The 24,032-nt window shown below is 31.2% G+C and overlaps 1 protein-coding gene across 1 annotated transcript in view; it reads right to left on the minus strand.

The window, feature by feature from the left end:
* Window positions 1–24,032, minus strand: part of LOC142334036 (uncharacterized) — a 160,535-nt gene that overhangs the window by 9,006 nt on the left and 127,497 nt on the right. The window contains exons 18-23 of the mRNA XM_075381701.1: window positions 22,003–22,134; window positions 19,928–20,217; window positions 16,101–16,293; window positions 15,354–15,382; window positions 11,553–11,658; window positions 6,255–6,482 (exon numbers count right to left, since the gene is read on the minus strand). Of these exons, the coding sequence (XP_075237816.1) occupies window positions 6,255–6,482; window positions 11,553–11,658; window positions 15,354–15,382; window positions 16,101–16,293; window positions 19,928–20,217; window positions 22,003–22,134 (978 nt within the window). The remainder of the gene's footprint in view (window positions 1–6,254; window positions 6,483–11,552; window positions 11,659–15,353; window positions 15,383–16,100; window positions 16,294–19,927; window positions 20,218–22,002; window positions 22,135–24,032) is intronic.

Consider the following 24,032-nt stretch of genomic DNA (forward strand, 5'->3'; position numbering starts at 1 on the left):
TTTAGTCTATTACAGCGATAATTATGATTTTAATTTCCTAATTTCATGATATGTACAGAGGGAAGTATTACTGTTAATCAGATTAGGATGACAATATCTTGAGATTTTTAAATATATTGTTGAAAAAGTGGGGAGGGTTTTCAACTTCAAAAAAGCCCTATCAGTCATTAGTTTATACTAGATGTTTTGTTAATTTTTGTTAAAATGCATGTATTGATGTGAGATGGGTAAAATAATAAGGAAGATGTTGGTACAACTGGAGCTGGAGTGGGAGGACTGTTTATTGTCTGCACATTTGAATACATCTTATGTATTGAATGCATCTTATGTTGAACATTGGCTTTTGAACAAGGTTGCATAATTGTGTATTATTTGTTAAAATGTGATTAACTGTTAAAGAATGTGTATTTGCAATTGAAACTTATGTAGAGACAAAATTTCATGTTGTGTGTTGGTGAAAGTTCAGAAAGAAATTCATAAGCATCACTGAAAAGTGTTATTCAGAAGTTAGTTAAAAAACCTTGTAAAACAGGTTTGGTGTTAAACCAGAAATGTGCCAGACACAGGTCGTACAGGACATTAAAGTGGCAGTTACATGATCTCCTTACAAATCTTTGCAGAGACTAAGCTGGGAAAAGATCATTTCACTAGATTTAGCCCGTACTGCAATGAGGAGAATGCTGATTTTACTACTGTCAATGATTCAAAAACTTCATTAGAAATAACATTGGAATGTTAGATCAAGTGCTTCATAGATGAAGCATGGTTTTATCTTGGTGGATAAGTTAATATTCAGAACTACAGAACCTGGGGTAGTGAAAATCTGCACATTTTATTCGAATCTCCCATACACCCACAAAAAATACGTGTATGGTGTGCAGTTTAAAGGTGACAATTAATACGACTTTTTTGAAAAAAAAGTGGATTGTACCATCTATTAAAAAATTATCCAATAATTTATTGCCTTATTGGTAGAGGATGAATGTGACTGCTGGTTGCAACAGGACAGCACAACTTTCCATACACCTCACTGTACTATGGAGATGCTATAGGATTTTTCGATGGAATAATCATTTCTAAAGGATTGTGGTCACTATGATACCCTGATCTGGCTAGTCTAGATTTCTTTCTGTGAGATTACTTAAAAGAAATGAAGTAATTGAAGATAAACATTACCAATGACTTGAGAAAATAGAAAGGGTACAACTAACAGGAGTAGCCAGGAACATGGTAGATGGACATCATTTTTAACATCTGTAAATTATTATATAAGTGTTTGCCAATAAACTGTTATTTATGTACTAAACTAAGTGATGGGGACTCTTTTAAAATGAACACTGTATTAATATAGAGGATGTTATTATATTCCCAAGGCTTTAGAACTAAGTGAAAATTTTACTTGTATTTGTATTTAGATAACAAAAAAAATCAGCAATGAAACTAAACAAAAATTTTAAAATGTTTCCTTTGCAAATATTGTAGTTGTTAATAACAGGTATCACAAATTAAACTCTCCACCAGTGTTTACAAATATTAAATTTATTAAATTAAAAAAAAAACAATGATAGAAAGAGGAATAATACTTAGTGCAATGAATTTTTATTCACAGGAGGTACTTAATATGGGCAACATTTGCCTTCAAGGTTGCATGAACAAGTTCCAACATGTTTGAAAATACACACTGAACCACCAAAGAAGTGACTGTTTTTACAAATTCAGTTATTTGTATTTTTTTATTTTTCAATGCATCCAGGATATGAGGATTATTCTTGAAAACAGATCCTTTCATTGCTCCCCATAAATAAAAATCTGTATTTATAACGTAAGGGGATCTTGGTGGCCAGAATTATTTTGAAATGAGTTTACCCATGAAAACTTAACACAGAATAATTTTTGTGAAACACTGAATCACTGGCGATGTGTATCATTACTCCATCTTGTTGGAAGTATGCTCCAGAAATTTCTTTCTTACTTAGTTGGCCAATGAAAGGATAAATGATTTCATTGCAATAACATTCTCTAAGTTTACTTTATTCCGGAAAATTGAATAACTATCTGTTTACATGATGTACCACACAAAACTCCAACTTTCTCATAATGTAATGGTCGTTCCAAGATCTCATGAGGCCTATTCACTGATCCAGTACATGGAACCATAAGTCATCTGAAAAAATTTTAATTCTGAATATCTTCTACTTTTTCATTTGTAAGATCCAAAAATCACCAGCAATATTCAATAGGAAAATCAGTATTGTATAACCGATGCACCACAGTTATTTTGTATGGGTTTAGTTTTAAATCGTAAGTCAGTGTTCTATACTACTTTTTGAGATACCTGCTTGGTGTCCTGATTTTCCGATAGATATTTTTTGGATATTGAGCTCTGTAATTGGAAATATCATACAACTTTTGCTATCAGGACAGTTTATCTTACGACAGTTTCTTGAAACTTATCGATCAAGATTCACACAGCAATACAAGGTGGAAGATTGATGTCTGGAAACCTTTGTTGAAATATTTCCTTCATGTATCCTGTGTACTTATAAAACAAAGAAACACATTTTTAACCAAAAATATGCAAACTTGAAGTTTTAAAACAGTTGTCACTCACTGGAAATAAAATAGTAAACAAAAGTTTCAGTAATATGCAAATAAAATTGTCAACAATAATATATGGAAATCAGCAGTGATCAAGTTAGTTGTTAGTTAATTGGTGATAATATCACAAAACAAGTTAAATTATATTTTATTGACTGAGATCCTGACCCCCCAAAGGGAAAGATTGTGCCATGTGAAGATTCCGGTTGCCATGCCACCCCTTCTGTACCAAGCCCTATGGTCTTTACCGGAGGCTATTTTCTGAACCCACAAACAGAAAAACATCTCTCGGTTACCAATCTGGCTTCCATCAGGTTGCCAAACATGTAAATGCAACGAATGACATTTCCATCGGTGTAAGAAAGTACTATCAATATACACAAACAAAACCAAAAACAATCTACTCAAACAGAATTGAATAGAAACAAATCAAAAAAAAAACTACGGAGCGCCTATCTTAACGAAAAGAGAACCCCCAAGCAGTCCCTAACCACTCGGGTAACTCGAACTCTCCATCCTACATGCTCTCACAACTTGGTGAAGAACCAAATATTACATGAAGCTCCTCACAATTGAACATTCGGCCTGGCTTTTCCAGTTAACATTTAAATTTAAAATAGACCCAATATCTCTGAGCTGTTTCACTACCACTAATCGTTTTTTATTATTCCGATGACAGACATATAAAACATGAAAGACATCATCTATTATGCCACACCACAGACACAGACCCAAATCAACCAGGCTGAAATGAGCCAACCTATCTCTAAAAGCAGCATGGCCTGAAAGAACTGAGTTATATAATTTGTTGCGGGCTATTTTCCAATTTGTTGGAAAAAGGGAATAGTTAAATTGTTATCTAAGGGTGGTGGCAAAAATTCCACTGATAGTTCCTCATATCGGGCTCGTACATTATTGCCGGTTATTGGTAAGGTCTTTAAGAAGATACTGTAACTGCGTATTAATGAGAGGTTGACATTGCAACGGTTATTGATGGAAGATCAGTATGGCTTTTGTCCTGGTAAGGGGACGGAAGATGATATTATAAGTTTTAAGCATTGTCAAGAATAGTAGTTCTTACTATGTCTTGAAGATTTCCTTTGACATATCTGGGGAATTTGACAATCCGTGGGTGCCTTCTGATTTTATTTCAATCACAGAGATATGTGAGTGTACCAAAAATGAAACACAGGTAATGCATAGCTACGATTGTCCTCACAGCACTGTGCTGGACCCCTTATTGTAGGTTGTAGAGTTTGATTCTTTGATGCGGCTGAGGTTGCCTGGTGGCTGTTGCGTCGTCGCCTACAATGGGCTGCTGTTGGTCGAAGGATGTTTGCGGAATGAGGTTGAACTCCGCGCCTCTCAGGTATGTAGGGTACTTGATCTGTGGGGCCATCAAGATAAGATGGATTTCAGCCTGGATAAAACCAAGGTGATGCTGCTAAAGGACCGTTTGGCTATGATGTGGTGAGTTTTTGTTTCAATGTCAGGCCATCGAATTTTATATGTTCAGGTTCAGAAGTACCTCAGAATGCTCCTTGACAAAAATTTTCATTTTAAGGAACATTACAGTGTGTAAAAAAGAAAACCAGTACTGCTTATTATTTGGTGTTCGACGCATGGTAAATCCGGTTTGTGGTCTATCCTCTATGAAGGTGTGTATGAGGCAATTGTGTTGTATGTCATACCTGTTTGGGTGGGTAGGTTAAAATTTAAAACTTATAGCGATATTTAGTTGAGGGCCCAGCGACTTTTGTTGTTAACAGTGACAGGTAGTTACGGTACAATTTCATGTAAGGCTGTCCTGGTAATTGCTGGAGTAGAGCCTTTTGATCTTCTTTACCTTGAGCATCAACAATGCTATTTCACAAATAAGTTGGATGAACTAACTTCTGCTAGAATTATAGAGATTGTGAATGATGGATTTCAATTGTGGCAGACTACTTTAAAATTTTATTTCTACTCAGTTCTGTTTGAGGGTTTTGTTTTGTGTTAGATATTACGTTCTTACACCAATTGAAATGTCATTCGTGGCATTTACATCGGTGCAAATCTGTAAGAAAAGATTTCATTAAAATATATATTTAAAACTAACATTATTTACTTTCAGAAAAAGGTTATGAAAGGAGTTTTGTATCTTAGGTGCTTTATATCTATCACATCCAAAATAAAAGTCTTGGTAAAAGGACAGATAATGTAAAGCAACAAATTAATACACTTCTTTTTATTGTGAAACTATATATTATTCACAATGTCATTGTTATATTTAAAGTATTATGAAATGAAACATTTAGAAATTATATACCGTCTTTAGAACCTAAATCTATAATTTCACTCTTATTAAAATCATTTGAATTTCAATAACTATATGTAATTAAGAACTTCTTTTATAAATTATAAGTATTAATGAAGGATTATTCTAATTGTTTTACATTAAACTGTTCTTTATTTATTAATATAAGGTCCAGCAATTAGTTCCAGGAATGGGTGTTTGACACTAATTGTATTATTGTCGTGTTATCAGAAATTGATCGGAATATTTTTAAGTTATGTAGTTTCTCATAAGGGCAAACAAACAGAGAACTGAATAGCACACCAATCAAAGGTTTCTTACTTAACTTAAAAACGAAAACTAAGAATAAAATTTTAATAGATGTTGAAATGAGATTACGGGGATGATTGTCAATCTAGGTAAATTTTTTAATTGGTACAAAAAATTTTATAAACCCAAATAGTAAGGTCAAAGATTGTTCATGTGTCTGATTACTTTAAAAAATTAATGAAAACATATGGAAAATCAATAACATTGTTCAAAGTAACTGATACCTAAGCAGCAGAAAGAGATAAAGCTTCTAAAAAGGCTGAACTTCTAATAATCAAATTATTAAAAAAATGAGAACTGGATTCTCTATCAAGACAGTGCAATTTGCACATTGCTGTTTCAGTAAAGTAGTTTTTGGCTAGAAAAAACATAAAAATTGAGGAATATTCAACATTTTCACCAGATCTGGCACCTAGTGACTTTTACTAATTCCCAAAAACCAAACATTTACTGAAGGGAACCTGTTTTGGATCCATGGAAGACACAAAACCAAAAAATAAAAACCAACTGAGCTCCTCAGAAGCCATCACAATACCAAGGATTTTCAAAATTATTTTGAGCATCTAAAATATGGTTGCAGCAGTTTATTGACAGATACGAGTAGTAAATTGACGAGGATAAATCCAAAAAGAACAGATTTTTACTCTGTTAATTAACGATGTAGATGTTACCCCTTCAGTTTATCCCTTCGCTGATTCCCACATCGTTCCACAAGAATATTCCATTGTTGGAAATAGCGCAATAGGAAGTCAATATCTTCTGATAGCTTCTTCATGAGCTTTGTTAGATTTACCTTCACTGCATCTACAGATTTAAAATGGGGGTTTTCACTGCAGATTTGATTCAAGTCAGGTGAATATGGTAAATGTTCCAACATGGGAATTCTGTCCTTCAGTCACCCAAAAAAAATCTTAATGTGTTGTGTGTCAGCACATTATCTTGTACTTCTTTGTAGAAGGAAACTTGATAATTCTATAAACATAGATGACATTAATTATGCTTTCATTCTGTTTATAAATAGAATTAATATAAAATATATTTTTGGAATTACCATAGAAATAAGACTGGCCAAGTAGAACTGAAGCGGTGAACAAATACCATTTTGGTATTCTCTTAAAAATAAAGGTATCTGTGTTGGAAAAAATGCTAATACAGCATACATAGGTGAAAATGTATTTTCTGTAACAAGTATAAATAATGCACCTTGTATTGATTGTATTCCTTTTTGATCTAAATTTAAAGTACCCATAAAGCAAAGACCAACCATTAAAGCAAGTCCCTGCAAAAAAAAAAAAACAAAAAACATTAGAAATTAGGTTACATTGACAGCAACAGCATCCCAACCCTGTAAGGGAAGACACCTGCCTTGTGACGCTTTTGGTCGCCACACCATACCTACCCCCTGTTTCTAGCCCTGATGGGTAATGGGAGTCGTCTTTTGCCCTCTAACTTTTTACATCTCATAGTAATAAGCAGGCCCTGTTGGTGACAGCAAAGGCAGTATATTTCATCAATAGATTTGTAAAATTAGTATTAGTTAACATGAAATAGACAAATATTATTATTTATTTGTGCAGCAAAAACAGATGATCCCCAATAATAGTTATAAATAGATGATAATGAATTTTGTAATATGTGAAAAAATAAACCCTCGCTTCCGTAGGTGACTTCTGGCTGTACTACAGTTTTATAATGTTTAAGTTTTGTTTTAGCAGAAAGGCATTTTTTGTTATATGTTGACCAAGTTAATTTTTGGGATTTAATCATTTTATTTGTCCTGTTTTGCCATGTCACTTTTTCATTTAAATTATAAGTTATTATTTCCCTAGATATTTAAATTGTTTTACTATTTAAATTTTCTGATTGTTTACCGTAATGCGCTCTATTACCAGAGGATCTATGGCCATTAGTTCAGTTTTTTCGAAAGAGATATGAAGCCCTATCTTTTGTGCTAGGTTTTGAAGGCTCATGATTTGTGTTTTGGCTTCTTGAATATTATTTGCTAAAAGAGCGAGGTCATCTGCAAATCCTAGGCAATTTAGTGCGATGGAGTTTTTTCTTAGTACCCATTTTTATATTTTTGGGATTTATTTCATACCATTTTCTCATGACAAATTCCAGGGCGCAGTTAAAAAGGAGTGGTGAGAGGCCGTCTCCTTGCCTCATATTGGTTAAAGTTAATTTTATCATGTTTACGAGTTTAGGGTGAAGGCCCAGGTTTCTCAGAATATTCAGCATGGATGGTCGGTGTATACAATCATAGGCCCTTTTAAAGTTGACGAAGGTGATTATTAGTTGTTTTTTCCGTCTTTTATATAAGTCCATCACAAGTTTTAGGGATATTATTTGCTCCGGGCAACCTCTCCATAGCCTAAATCCCCCTTGGTATTCCCCAAGTTCCAGTTCAAGTTGGTCTTTGCATCGGTTGTATATGATTCTCGACAGGATTTTGTATGTGCAATCCAGGAGAGATATGCCTCTGTAGTTTTCCGGATTAGTTTTATCCTCTTTTTTATGTAATGGATGAATGAGGGCTGTGGTCCAGTGTTCTGGAAGTTTTTCTTTGTTCCATATTTTCACGAGGCATAGATGTAGGGAAGTTTTGACTGAATAAACGATGAGTGTTTCCAGAGTTCTGCGAAAAGCTGGTCTTCTCCGCTTGCTTGGTAGTTTTTTATTTCATTTAAGACTGCGAGAACTTCTTGAATTGTTGGCGGGTTGATATTTACCGGTGAAGTTTTAACTGGAGTTTCAGTGTCAATCTCAATATATATATATATATATATATAGGGAAAATATTTTAAGTTTTATGAAACTACTCTTTCTCCTACAATGTAAATGAATATTATATGTACTTACACTTACTTGTTCAAACTTTGTCCATCAGTTAATAATTCTTAAGCTGTACACTATTGCTAAAGTATCTAGGGTTTTCTGCAACAAATCTCTGCTGATTATCTTAAAATAAATGCTAGTGAAAAAAAGTATTGTTTTCTATCGTCTTCCGTAGTTCTCTTCAAAGGCTGCGTCGAGTTCGTCGTCTCGCCAGAGATTCGTACACGTTTCTTGTTGCGGCTCGTCGTCGTCGCTGTCTCGTCCTCGCCCTGCGCCGTCCGTTCGGTGGTGATAGTCAGCGAGTCCTCCGTCTATTCGACGGCACTTCCACCTCGCTGTTGCAGTTGTAGCCGCCCTCCTCTAGCACGGTGCATCCTAGCTCGTTGTCGGGCAGCTGAGTTTCACGGTCCTCGTCCTCCTCCGAGCTCGACAGAATATGGGTCCGCTCGGCGGCGGTAGTGATACAGTCGTCGCGTAACGTGGTACCTTGGTCGCCGATCTGCGGTTCTCGCACCTTCCTGTTCTTATTCCTGGCGCGCAAAAGGTCGTCTACAGAGTGCATATTTTGCAAATGAGTTTCAGTTAAAACGAGTCGTCTGTCAGATAGCCTCACGCCTAAATGTAACTGCTTCATGTATGGTCTGTAACGCGGCAGATGGCCCGTATATATACACTGGTCGAGAGAGAAAAGAGCAATACGGGAGAGCGTAAAGAGGGAAGGGGCCGTGTAGGCAACCGTGTATTGGAGACTGCAACGGTGGTATATAGAAACGATGGCCATGTGTGTGGTATAGCGACCGTATCACAGCCGCAACACTCCGTATACCATACCGCACGGCTCACCCCCCCATCCCCACCATTAACCAGACCCCACTGCAAAGCCGCGAACTGGTCACTTGTTCGGATCTGGATTCGGTTCCGGAACCAGATCCAGCCTCACACCGAACGCCGAACAGCAGGTCTGAATGTATCGGAGGTTCCGGAGCAACTATTTTCTCTTTTGTTCCTATGATTTATACGTTATCAAAATTAAAAATTTTTATGTTTAACATGCAAAAATTTTAAAATATTTACTGTTAAACAAATTTTCACAGGTATTAATTATTAAATAATTTTCTCAAATTTTGTATTTACATTTTAATTACCTATGAATCATTTCCACAATGATAATATTTTTTAAGAAGATTAAAATTACCATATATTTTATATTTCTGCAAGGAATTATCATAATTGATCTGAGTGTTATTTTTGGCTTTTATTAAGTGTCACTCTAACATTTATAGTTAATGTATTTCGGAGAACCTCCATTCTCAGAAATGTTTTTCCATTTTTCAAAACTTTTGGCACTGAGACTTCCTGAGTTAGGATTGTCAAATAAATAGAGACTTTAAGCTCTTCCTACTCCGCATCCCTATTGTCATGCCCTATCTGCCTATGTGCTAACGGTTGCATAAGTTTTTGTAACTAATCTTGAAAAAAATTGAAAAAACTTTCTTGAAAAATATAATATCACAAGGATTAGTTTCAAGAAATTGTAGAAGGGTTAGAGCAGGAAGGACAAAACAAAGAGGCCATGACAATAGAGATGGCGAGCGGAAGGAGCTTAACATCAATTTATTCGACGATTCCAACTCAGGAAGACTCAATGCTAATAGCAGTTTTGAGAAAGAAGGTACTTCGAAAAAGTATCAATTATGAATGTTATAATGACAACACTAGGAAAGGCGAAAATAACATTAAAATTACATGGAAATTCTTCTTCCCAAGTAACCTTTTCAGAGTTAATTATGTAATTCCTTCTCTAGAAAAATTACCAATACCAATAATAATGTAGTTAATAGCACCACCTCTCTTAAGAATCTATTATTTTATACAGTTAAATAATTAAGATAGCTTACCCAGCAAGGGTGAAGAACATCTTTTTTTAACAAAGATTAATTTTTTTTAAGGTATTTTTGTAGAAGAAAGGTGTGGAATCAAACAGTAGTGTTATTTTAATTTAGTTCACCCTTGTTCTTCTGAAAAAATAGTATGAAGTAAATAAGGAAATTTTAGACCATACAGTTATTCTGGTTAGGTATTCCAGAAAGATGAGTGAACACTACTTATTCCTTTTTTATGTTTACCCTCTGGGAATTACCACCGTTCAGAATGAACTACTTCAGAGGATGAATGAGGATGATTTATATATGTGTAAATGAAGTGTAGTCTTGTACAGCCTCAGTTCAACCATTCCTGAGATGTGTGGTTAATTGAAACCCAACCAACAAAGAACACCGGTATCAGCAATCTACTAACTATAAAAGTAACTGCCTTTACTAGGACTTGAACGCTGGAACTCTCAACTTCCAAATCAGCTGATTTGGGAAGACATGTTCTCCATTAGACCAACCCAGTGGGTTATACTACTATTACCTGGGCTTGATGTACTGCACAGCTGCCATTCCTTATGTCAAGTTCATTGTTATTGTACCAATGGTTATTTGCTGAAAGGAAGTAGGGATTTTTGCTTTAAAATGAGTTCACCTTTTCTACTCTTTTGTATATAAAATATGGGATAAGGTTTTCTTAAAACTCTGTTTTGTTGAGTTCACCCTTGTTGCATGGGACACACTTCATACATTTCATCTTATTTATGAACAGCTTTCATGTAACTTAATGCAATACTTTGACTTAAGAAAAATGGACTTATTATGCTTCTGTTAACATTTTTAATAAATTATAACAATATTTAAAAAATCTTCCCATCAATTTATTTAAATTACAATTAAAGGATATATTTTTATAGAAAGAATATATTCTATTGATAAATTTTTAAATCATATAGATTAAAAAAATTAGTAAAAATATCGTTGAATTTTCCATATACCATTAACATGTAACTCAAATAATTTTCATTAATGCGCTCTGAATTGTGAATTTTTATTTTTTATATTTAGTGGTTTCAAGTAACATCTTAACATTACTTCATATGTTGATAATCTAAATAAAAATAATATGAACTTTATCACTTATATTTTTATTTTATAATTAATTGTGCATTTTTTGATGCTGTTCTTATCAAGGTTTTACCTTGGTTTCCATTGATTCATCCAAGTAGATGGTGGGGAATTTCCATTTGTTAAACAAGCAGCATATCTCTCCATTCCTATTATATAATGCATTATTATGTACTAATCAAAATAAAAAATTTATTTATGTTTGTTTCATTAGTAAGATTTTTTTGTTAAACTAATTTATATATTTTAAATTATTTTATCATTATAATGTATTTACAGATCTATTAAAAACAATATATATAAATTATACATGAAATATATAAAAAGAAAGATATTGATATATTTTAAAGTACATGAAATTTACAAATGCCACTAATTTATTGAAAACCTACAAGATTGAAAAAAAAAACATAATTAAAAAATAACATAAAATAATTCCATTATGGCAATATATTCTTCATTTATAATAAAAAAGTAAAAGCATAAATTAATATTTAAAATTAAAAAAAACTTACAATTTTATGAACGATTCTTATCGTTTGAATTTGTGGATCCCTTGCTATGTCTAAAAATGATCTGTAGCATAACCAGAATAATGTGTATGGCCAGTATGGTGGTTCACTGTAAAAATAAAAAGCAATACAGTAAACGTTATATAACAAATATACAATATTTGAAAAGTTTTTATATAAAATAACAAAAATATTTAATTAAATGTTACCTGGGTCAAATTTGAGAACACATACCAGGTAAGGACAGTTAGATTTTTACAAATATACATATCAATACATATAGTTCTGTTTTGCTTTGTTAATCTACTTTAAAAATTCTTCAGGGACTTTATTTGAGAAATTATAGCCAAATCCAATCAAAGGATTTTTTTAATTCTAATTAAAAATGTAATTACTTTAATTTTAAGCATTGTTTGACATCATTTTTTTAAAAGAGATGCAAAACCTTAAAGTATTATATTTTACGTTTTTTGTGAAAACATACTGTCTTCAAAATTACAAGTAATAGAATGTTATGGAATATGTTTTGTTGAATTCATTATAAATTAAAGTTATGATTTATTTTTTTTATAATTTTTAATATTTATTATTATAATACAATAGATGTTGAAGGAAAAGTGCTTTAATGGTGCCAGATGTCTTTTACGAATTAAAGAAATAAACTTTAAGGCAGATATAAACTACAGTTACGTGCAAATTAATCCGAACATGGGGAATTTTTTGTTTATTTCTATATTGTGGCTAACATTGCTTGACCACACCCATTCTTTAAGTTGTCTGTGTAATGTGAGGTTATTGTTCTTTGAGTATTTAGGAATTCCATTTTACAGATAGTATTTTATTTAATTTCTATTACAGAAGTTTATTTCAGTTTTTATTACAAAATCATATTTTTGTATCTTTTGTTTTGGGTTTTTGAATTTATAATAATGGACATAACTCCAAGAAAGCTTTAGAAAATTGTTTCTCTTTCTGTGCATATCAGTAAGACACAACAACAAATACAAATAGTTTCTTATCATGGTGTTAGGCTAGAGACAGTGAATGCTATTTTAGAACAATTTAAAGAAATTGGTTCCTTTTCATTTTAAAGGAAAGGCAAATGTGGCCATAAAAGAAAAACTACCCCAAAAGATAATAGTTTATTAATGAGAAAATATAATCTTTATCAAAAATTATCTGCTGTGGACTTAGATTGAGAATAAGCAGCCAGTGGAACAGATTTACACATGACAAAAGTTAGACATCGACTTCTAGCAGCTGGATGGAAATCTCATCGGCCAGCTACAAAGCATCTTTTCTAACAGCAATGTGCAAAAAGAGTGTGTGGGCCAAAGCACATTCTAACTGGACCAAAGAAGACTGAAAAAATGTTATGTTTTTCATCGAGTCATATTTTTATATTCAGAGGCAAAGGATTCCATACGTTAGAAAAGGATCAGTTGAAAATACAACACCGACTTATAACCAACAATCAATTACAAATTCCCAGAAAAATATTTTTGGGGTTTTTTCAGATTTGAAGGCCCTTGTTCATTACCTTCACTAGATGGTATATTGAAAAGTGAAGTATATATCAAGATTGTGAAGGAAATGTTGTGACACAGTTTCAAAACAAATTCCCACAAGGCAATGGAGTGATCCAACAAGATTTGATGCCACTTTCTAAAAAAATGGAAAATTTGATTGAAGAACATAACATTAAAGTGCTCCCATGACCTGGCCACCCCAGATTTAAACGTAATTGAACATTTTTGGGCAACAGTCAAAAAATTACTATCAAAAATTGATCTCATTAAAGCAGCAATATTGGTATGGTTTCATGAAAAAATCAAAAAATTTGTTGTACACTTGTTGAATCTATGCCAAATCGTGTATCTGAAATGATTAAGAATAAAGGAGGACATATTACTAGATATTCACAAATTATACAGGTATGATTTATTCTAAATAAAATTACTTTTTATTAAATAACATCTATGTTCAGATTAATTTGCAAGCTATTGTACTTTAAATGTTACTTAAAAAGAATTTAGCAACATGGACCAAAATTATAGCAAATTTAGAAATTTAGTACAATATTTATTGCATTATTCATTTAAAAAAAAAAAAAGAAGCTGATAACACAGTTGTAGGAGTTTCCTGAAATGCGGCTTTAAACAGGTGATGGATGTGGGTTGTTTCTGATGCACGCATTACACTCACAACTTAATTTAAAATATTTATCATTTTATTTAAATATAATATTTTTTTGTTTATTTAATTCACTAACTTTAACTAAAGCGCCCACGCATACCATATTTAATTCGCATGGGTGTGGTGGTAAATAAGGCGACAGTTGCCAGTAGCTAAAATAATGTAATTTCACAATTTACATAAAATAAATTTTGCTTGTACGGTCGGCAGACTGGTGCAGCCACGAGGCTTAATGCACCAGTTACCTGGCAATTGAGTTCAAGAGCCTGTATTACTTTTTTACACTTTAAATATTATTCATTTACTTAATTCTAACACTCACCTGTGACATCACAACATAGTTGTAGTTTATGGCTTTTTTTGTGAGCGAGGGTGAGTTTTGGAAAATTTTTTTCAAGCATTGTTGTTGTTTAATTGATAACAAATTTGCCTAAGAAAAATGTGACCTTAATTAGGCAAAATCTCAAAATACTGAGGGTGACCTTGCTCTACAGCATCAACCTCTTGACCTTTTAAGTTGAAAATTTAATGGCATCAATTCGCGCTATATATAAAAGTAATCTGACCAAGTTTAGTAAAAATCAGTCCAGTAATTTTGAAGATGTAAGATGATTTAGAGGCCAATACCGAACACACACACACACACACTTACATATGAACATTTCCATCTGGTTTTTTTGGGTTCCTTAGGCGTAAAACTTCAAGATCCGGTGAAAACCACATTTGCCCAAATTGGATTGATTACAATACTCTCCCTTTTAGAGTTATAGTGTTTACTAGACTGGAAACTAAAAATTATTGAAGAAATATACAAGTGAATGAATTATTTTTAATTAAATAAATGTTTGGTTATTTCTTCCTATATTAAGGATTAGTGTGTAGTAAATAAGCCCAAAACTGGCGGGGGGGGGGGGTAATGAATGATCAAATATGAATCCAATAATTTACTTTGCACATGGCTGGTTGTATAATTTAATAAAGTTCATGTATTTTTAAATAATAAATATAATGATGTGAAAACAGCTGTAAACACTGTAAAATTGGTAATTAAATCAATTTAAATACTGTGTTATAAATTCTAAAAAATATAAATATTTTTTTAAATATTTATGTTTGTAAAATATTTACAAACAGGACCACAGATCTCTTACTTTAATAAATTTCTATAAAATTAAAACAATACCATAAAATAAATAAAATTCAATTAATACATAAAAAATGTTTATACCCAATGATTACTCTACACCTCATTAATGTTAAAAGTAATTATATAAAGCTTACTCAACATTGAAGAGGTGTACAGATGGAGATTTATGATTAAATGAGACAGCTTCTTTTTTACTCTTTCATTATTAATGTATTACTGATAGATAGACTTTATATCATTACAAATCCATAATCAATCAACATTCATGTAGTTTAGAAAATAATAAATTTAATATATTAAAATAAAAAATATTTAATTATTAATAATAATATTTTTATATATTAAAATAATAAATTAATTTTATAATAAATATTATAAAATATATGACATTAAGTTACAAAATAAATAAAATTATATTAAAATAGTTATATAAAACTAGAATATAAAATGTGTATACTTACAAGGCTTGTACTTTGAAATCTCTCATTACCTGAAAAATAAAGGGATTAAATAATAAAAGCTATGCTAGGTATAAAAAATTAATAATGATAAAGAACATAGTAATAAATTTACAAAAGAAATATGTTGCATTGAAAATAAAAATAATAATAAAAATGAATGGTCATTCAATAAAAAAAGGAATAAATGACGGTAGAAAAGTCATTATTTATTCATTGATAATGAAACTAATGCTACTTTTCAACATACTGTACATTGGGTACCGGTGTACTTTATTCGTTGGGGTTCAATTAACAACACCTCTCAATAGTGGTTGGTCTTCTTTCTTTTTTTTTCTAACCTTTACTAGGATTTGAACCGAAGAACTCTCGACTTCGAAATCAGCTAATTGCGATGACGAGTTCACCACTAGAACACACCAGTGGGTAGTAGTGGTTGGTCTGCATCAAGATGACAACTCATTTACATGTCATCATCTCATTGGACCATGGGTTACTTACTGTTCACAATTATGAATAGATTGTAGATTGTAGTGTACACATTAGGATGAGAAAATAAAAATAAATGTTATATTTGTAATCAATTCCTTATGTTATGGAAGATATGTTTATGATTGGATACATAAATATTACAAATAATCAATACTATATACAAAAGACTTGTAATTTTTTTTTTTTTTTAATCAAAGATTGTATCTAAATATAAATATATATTGTATAAATATAATTTTATTATTTTTATTAACTTACATCATATGATGTAGCCATGTGTAATTCTAACTGAACCTTAATCTCAATTTCACGTGCATAATCGCTTACAGCAAATTGATCACATATCCGTTTTACAGCTTGTTTAGAAGTATTTTCAGAACCAGGATATGCTGCTAAAGTACTAATTAAAAATTCAGCTGGATTATATGACACTGGACATTCGTATCCTTGACTGTAAAGAAAAAAAAATTATAAACAAAATAAAATATGATTTCTGATTGTAATTATTATAACTGTTGGCAAAATATTTGGTCTGAAGATGAAAATCAATGATAACTATTTCTTGGTATCAAATTTCATTGGCTGTTAACAAGAGCTTTCTTGCTTTATTCATTAACTTTTCCAGAGTGAAGAATCTTTACCCCTTGAACTCCTAAATTCATGATTGTTGAGGACTAATTACTTCAGAATCTGTATCTTGCTGTAAGTTCCAACTAAATTTCCTTAATTTACTAACAATAAACGATTCATACATTAAATAAAGAAAAAAGATATTTATTGGTATATTTTTATACATTCAGTGAACAACGAATTTAATTTATTATGTCTACTAAACAAAAACTTGCTTCTTCCGTCCTGCTGAATGCTCTTGCATTCCATTATACCATTAATAAATCTTTTAACAGAATTAAATTTTACATTATGATTTAAGATTGAAAAAAATCCATTTTTTAATATTAACTCAACAAATATATTTATTTCAACTTTAAACAAATATCTTTGTAATTGTGCTTTTGCATTGTGTTGTATATTATTTTGAATATTTGTATTAGTTTTTATTCGTCATAATTATGAAACCTTTCATCAAAGAAATTACTGCTTTAATTAAAATAATTAATATGTATTCATAACATCAATGATCTAATCACAGAAAAACGGAAATAAACTATCTTTTCAAAAAAAGTTTTAGCAGCGACACTAAGAAAGTTATAGAACTCTGGTCATCGAAAGCTTTGCTCTTGACAGTTTACTTATAAGGAGAAAATTAAGTGGAACATTAATTTATATAAGTAACTAACCTGCCGGGTTAGTCTAGTTATTATAACTCATCATCACAAAATCAACTGATTTTCAAAGTTGAGAATTCCTAAGATTCGAGTCATTGTAAAGGCAGTTGCTTTTATATTGATTTGAATACTAGACTGTAGATACCATAGTTCTTTGGTGGTTTGGTTTTAATTAACCTCACTGGGAAGACAAATGGCAAACCACCCATAAAATCCTTCTAGTAAAATTCTGAGGAATTGGAATCATCAAGGGTTGAACACAACTGATTAGCTAAATTTATTTATTTTTATATACAAGTAAAAAATTATGTAAAAAAAATGATTCAATTTTTTTACTAATATTTTAAGAAATGGAATCCATGCCGACTGTAACTCCTCATTCACATTGAGAAGTTGCACAAAGTTACAAAACAAGCAAAATAATAACTGATGAAAAATAAAAAAAGTAGTTTTATTATCCCCTATCCCTGAATTAAATTGTCCAAATATATATTCAAAGTGACATATTAGTGTAATAGAATCATCTAATTAGTACAAGAATGGAATTTTGAATCTAGAAACAACAAAGAAGAGAAAAAACTTTTTAACCCTTACTCCTTTATAGGGGTTTCAATAAGATCAAACACTATTATAAAAGTAGCTAAGGTAGGTAGTATGTGAAAAAATTTATCCACCCTCTGGGAAAAATTTGAGATACAGGAATTATGAGGTCCATCCAATGTGGAGGTATCAAGTAAAAAACAGACCGACATACGAGGTGCGACAATAAAGTAATGAGACTAATGTGAAAAAAAATGTTGCTTACCGTTTTAGTCATGTTTAGTGTTGTCTCCTTCAAAGTAGTTCCCCTCTGATTGCACACACTTATTCCAGCGCTTCTGCCATTGATGGTAACATTTCTGGAACTCATCTTCTGTAATATCCTCCAAGACCCTCGTCACAGCTTTTTGGACATCTTGTGTTGTTTGAAAATGGTGTCCCTTGACCGCCATTTTGACTCTTGGAAATAGAAAAAAGTCACACGAAGCGATATCTGGTGAATAAGGTAGCTGTGGTAGTACTGAAATTTGTTTTGAGGTTAAAAATCGTTGTACTGACAGAGCAGTATGGGATGGCGCATTATCGTGATGCAGAATCCAATTATCAGCAATGTTGGCACGGACATGAAGAACTCGTTTACGAAGTCTTTCTAAAATTTCTTTGTAGAAATATTGGTTAACTGTTTGTCCAGGAGGCACCCACTCTTTATGAACAATTCCCTTGGAATTGAAGAAGCACACAAGCATGCATTTCACTTTTGACTTTGACATGCAAGCTTTTTTTGGTCTGGGTGATCCCTTTGAGCACCATTGTGAACTTAGGTGTTTTCTCTCTGGATCGTATTGAAAAAACCAACCTTATTCACCAGTGATAACACAGCTCAACAAATCTGGATTGATTTCCGTTCGCTCTAACAGATCGGCTGCCACATTTTTCCGTGTTTCTCGCTGTTGTTGTGTGAGATTTTTGGGGACCATTTTTGCACAAATCTTTCTCATACCAAGATCGTCAGTTAATATTAGACGAACCATTTCTCGATCGATGTTGAGTTCTTCTGCGATCATTTTCACGGATAATCTTCGATCAGATCGTATGATTTCATGCACACTGGTCAAGTTGACATCCATCCGTGAGGTTGATGGTCATCCACTGCGGTCTTCATCTTCAACATTCGTTCTGCCCTCACTAAAAATTTTATGCCACAGAAAAAAATTGAGCTCTTGATATAACCTCCTCTCTAAAAGCCTTCTGAAGCTTACCGTAAGTTGTCGTCGCGTTTTCACCCGATTTAACGCAAAAAGAAATGGCATACCGTTGCGCAATATTTTGCGGTTACATTTCTGTGACGTGAGACACAAACACGTGTTCACTTATTACAGCACAACTCACGACTGAGCAGTTGCATCAATGTGCCGCTTGGACTAGAAGTAGCTTATAGACCAAGGTCAAAGATGGTGTGCCTATGCAAGCTGCAGGGTTGCCACATCTTGCAAAGAAAAATCAGTCTCATTACTTTATTGTTGCACCTCGTATGTATGTAGATAGATACTTTTGAAATTTTTCAACACTAAAATCATAATTTTTTTGTTAGAGAGAGTTATGAAACATCAAGATCTGCAAAAACTTATACATGCAAAGTTTGATCTCTTAGCATATTTTTGCCATATAATAGTATACTGTATAACTATATAGCCAGCAAAGTAAAAATATGAAAGTGTCATACCAGAAGTAGAAACAAATTAACAGGATGGATTCACTATCAAATGCAATCTTGAATGTCTTACTCGAGCAACTGTTTTTCTAAAATCATTATCACTATTTCAGACATTAAAGCAACATTGATGTGGTACTACAGAAACATTTTACATCAACAAAGGGCAGTATGATCAGCGTACAAGACAAGTAAAATACAACATTAAAATACTGATGAAGATGCAAAGTACAGATATTTCAGTACAGACTACAGTAACACATTAGATGAAGTAATAGAGGAAGGCAAATACTTAGCTCATTTTACAATCAGTGTTACTTAAACATGTTTCATCTTGAAACGTATGTGTGTGTATATACACAGCCAAAGAAGCAAAAGAATGAAAATTTTAATATCTCAATAGATAGTGTGAGCATGTTTTTTTTATAAAATATAGAACATGAGAGATTCTGAATGTTGAGTTAATATACTATATTTTAATTTCACTTTAAAAAAATAAAATGGAAGATGGGTCTTCATATATATATAAATGTTTTTTTAATAGTTACCTTTTAAAAAATTCCAATGCAGTATGGGTCGGTCCAATAAAAGCAATTCTTCCATCAGCCACAAGTATAATTTGATGAAATAATTCAAATAATTCAGAACTAGGTTGATGTATTGTACATAAAACTGTTTTACCTTGCATAACAGTCATCTTTTGTAACATTTTAATTAAATTATGTGCAGAAGAAGAATCTAAACCGGTTGTAGGTTCATCACAAAATAATAATTTTGGATTCGTTAAACATTCAGTAGCAAATGCAAGGCGTTTTCTTTCACCACCAGATAAAAGCAACTGTAAAAAGAATCATAAAAATCATTAATCTCTTCTAGAAATTAATTATTATATATATATATATATATAGAGAGAGAGAGAGAGAGAGAGAGAGAGAGAAAGAGAGAGATTATTTTTATGCGAGTGTTTATTTTTGGATAAATAAGAATGTGAATGTTGATGATAAAAAAATGCCAAGCCTATATTTGGAATAGAACTCAGGATCTTTGGCTTGTAGGTTGATAGCTGTACAAATTGATTTATCAAGATGAATTAATTCTTAAATAATACCCAATGTAAACAAAGAGTTATGCTAAACAGTTATTGAAATAAAGAACATTCAAAAACTGTTAACAAACAAAAACTGATTATGCTGTAAAGCTAGAAGTCCGTTTTAGCTTTTGAACAATTATTTGAGCTATCAATATAAATAGTATTTATGAAACACTAAAGAGTATTTCTACAAACACCTATAAATTAAAATAAAAAATTCTAATTAATATTTATTTTTAATAAAAGAGTTTGTTTAAATGTGTATTTATACATGTATTTTAGACAATTCCAGCTGAAATCAGAAAATTAGTTTAAAAAACAAACTTGTTTTTATTAATTAATTCATTAATTAACAAATTTGTTTTTTAATGTAATTCAACGTAATACTTTGGTTTACAAGAAACGGACCTTCAAGTGTCACTTTTAATAAATTACTGAAACATTTATAAAAAAATCTTCCTACCAATTTATTTAAAGATAAATTCCATTTAACATAAATAATTACTTGAATAATTTTTATTAAAACTTCTGAATTGTAATTTATCATAGTTTTTTTTAATATTTAATATCTCATACATTAACATTATCATACTTTCATATTTTTAATAATTCATATGGGCATTAAACACATCAACGTTTGATTTTATAATTAAAATAAAAGTATTTTTATAAATATTTTTTATTTAATAAATAGGTATTTTTGTGATGCTACTCTGAACAATTTTGTATAATGGTTTCCCTTGATCCATCCAGGTAAATACTGGAACAGTTCCTTTTTTATCAGTGGAGTAATATATCAAATCACTTATTTATTTATAAATACTAATATAAACACTTTTTTAGTGTTTAATAACGATTTTTTATTTAATTATTAAAAATGATTGTTTTATCACTGTCATTTATATTAGGTGTAAGACTTTTTTTTATATTAGTTCCTCATAATGACTATTTAACAATCAAAATGTCACATCCATTTTTCAATTTTAATTAAATCTACCAGATTTTTAGCATTTATTTTTAAATTAAATCTATTTTTGTGGCAAAAAAATTCTTAGACAGATATAAAATTGAATTATCTTTCATTTTTATATGGTATTTCATAATTAATGAAAGGAAATAAAAAATAAGATATTGCTAAAAACTGATATCATAAGACTTTACTGTAATTTTCTAATACAGTAGTTAAAAATGTCAACTAATATGTTTTTATTTTTTTAAATAGATTAGATTAGCTTTTAGGGAGAGTATGAGACCTGTGTTTATCTGATAAGCACTTTCTGTTTATAGTTTAGCTTTTTTGTACAATCCCTGAAAACACCTGATAATCATCCTACAGGCATAAGTACCACCTCAGAAAAACAGCCATTGAAAACTTACATGATATTTTTCTGAGGAAAATACAATAAAGAATAATGATAAAAAGAGGGTAAAAGAACAGGAAAATCAACCCGCTGATTTTTCACTGAAATTCCATTTTGATTGTTGAGTAAAATAAAACAATCTTTTAAAAATTTTATTATATATTAAACATACCTTAGATTTATCAACTCCACTTCCTCCTATACGAGTATTTATACATTTGTTTAAATTTAGTTCATTTACCAAATCGTTTATAATTTCTTCTCTTCTTGACCTAGGAACACGTCTATCTAATTTTAATCTCGCCTGAAAATTTAAACAAACCATTGAAACAAACAAAAATAGCTGACAGCAATGTTTTTATAAAAAAATTGTTATACTTTCCTGTCAATAGTTATTTATTATTATATAATGGAAAAATAAGCTCCCAAAGCTCAAAAATTAACTTGGTATACTTAAAATAAATATGCCTATCTGTAAATGCAAAAATAAGACACTACAACACAGTTATAAAACCAGAAGACATTTATGCAGCAAAAACACTTAACCTGAATGAACAATCAAAGGCAGATAGACTACAGAATTTCGAAAGAAGAATTGGAAGAACCTGCATCAACAAAAAGCAAGAAAACAAGTGGCGGTAGATTGTCCCTGACAAAGACGTGTACAAAGAGTTAGAACCCATCACTTATACCATGCGTAAGACAAAACTTGGGTTCTTTGGACATATCATGATGATACAAGATTCAAGACTTGTGAAACAGATAGTACAGTACAATCTCAACTTGAAAAACACCAAGGCAGTATGCAGATGGACTGGAGAAATAAGGGAGGATCTGAAGGAAATTGGCCTTACACCAGAAGATATCGCATATAAGATAAAATTAAACAAGAAAATCAAGAACAAAAACACTCATTTCACATTCACTAAACGAACATTTTCAACACTAGAAAGGGCACAAAGATTGGAATGTATGAAAAAGTACTAGGAGGACCACAAAACCCAAAGAGATCCATTGAAGAGACTTGGATAATGGACTGACTAACGTGATCCTATGCAGTCATAAAAGATAATAATAATAAAAATAATTAATTATACACGAAAAACGTTTAAAAAATTCAAAAAATCAATATTTTTTTTTGTTCTCCCATTCCCATAATCATCTCTCAAGAAAATTATTTGATTTGTCTACGTTTACTATGTTAAATGGAATAAACTAAGAAAAATTCCACTGATAAATGTACAACCATTAAATATTTACCTAAGATTTCTTTTTTGGGGGTGGGGTTGAAATTTAATTTTAATATTATTATTAAAAATTTAAATAAACTAAAAAAGTTTTAAAGAATTTTTAAAAAAATCAATATTTTAAAACTTTTATCAGCTCCCCATCCCAAATATTGCCTACAAAGTATTTTGTTTGGGTTATTTGCACTACTACTATGCCTAAGAAGACAAAAAAAGATTTGGTTACAAAATATATAATCAATAAAAAATATAGCTTTTTCAATTTTCAGGGAACGGAAGAATTTAGGGGGCAAATTAAAAAAAAAAAATGGTAAGATACGCAAGCATGTATATATTGAGCTTAATATAAAGTGGGGTTATGTTTGCAAAATTTTTATGAAATTGAACCCAAAAAAACATCTATTTCACCTTCTGAAGATATTGATCCCAAAGTTTTACCAACAAACTGCCCCATATACACAAGTCTCTGCGGCAAATTTCATCAATTTCGGTTTATTCAGTCAAATATTATTAACCTTGAAATATACTAACATATGTACACATGAATATATAAATCCCTGAGTCATGAAATGTCGAGAAATGCAAAAAAGTAACCCATACTCCATTTTTTGACTGATTATTGTATCTTCCAGCATAGTTCTAGACCTATGATGCCAGCAAAGTAAAAGACAAGCTCTAATTAAAAAAAAAAACTGATACAGCTACGTTCTGTCTGGTGTCATTCCTTTTCAATTTATACATACAAGAAGAAATTTATATGGTAAAAGAAAACTTTTAGAGCAGAATTATTATCCAAAAAGAAAAAAAAAATAATACTGTTGTTTCATTGAAGTCACTGTCATTTTGGCTGAAATAAAAAAAGGAATGTAAAAAAAAAGCAAAATAAAGGAAAAAAGTAAAATAAAAAAATTATAAAGTAAAGGAATTACCATGTTTAAGAGATATGGGTAAAGTA

The sequence above is a fragment of the Lycorma delicatula genome, chromosome 13 (genome assembly GCF_047948215.1).
Source record: "Lycorma delicatula isolate Av1 chromosome 13, ASM4794821v1, whole genome shotgun sequence".
Classification (NCBI taxonomy): Eukaryota; Metazoa; Arthropoda; class Insecta; order Hemiptera; family Fulgoridae; genus Lycorma; species Lycorma delicatula.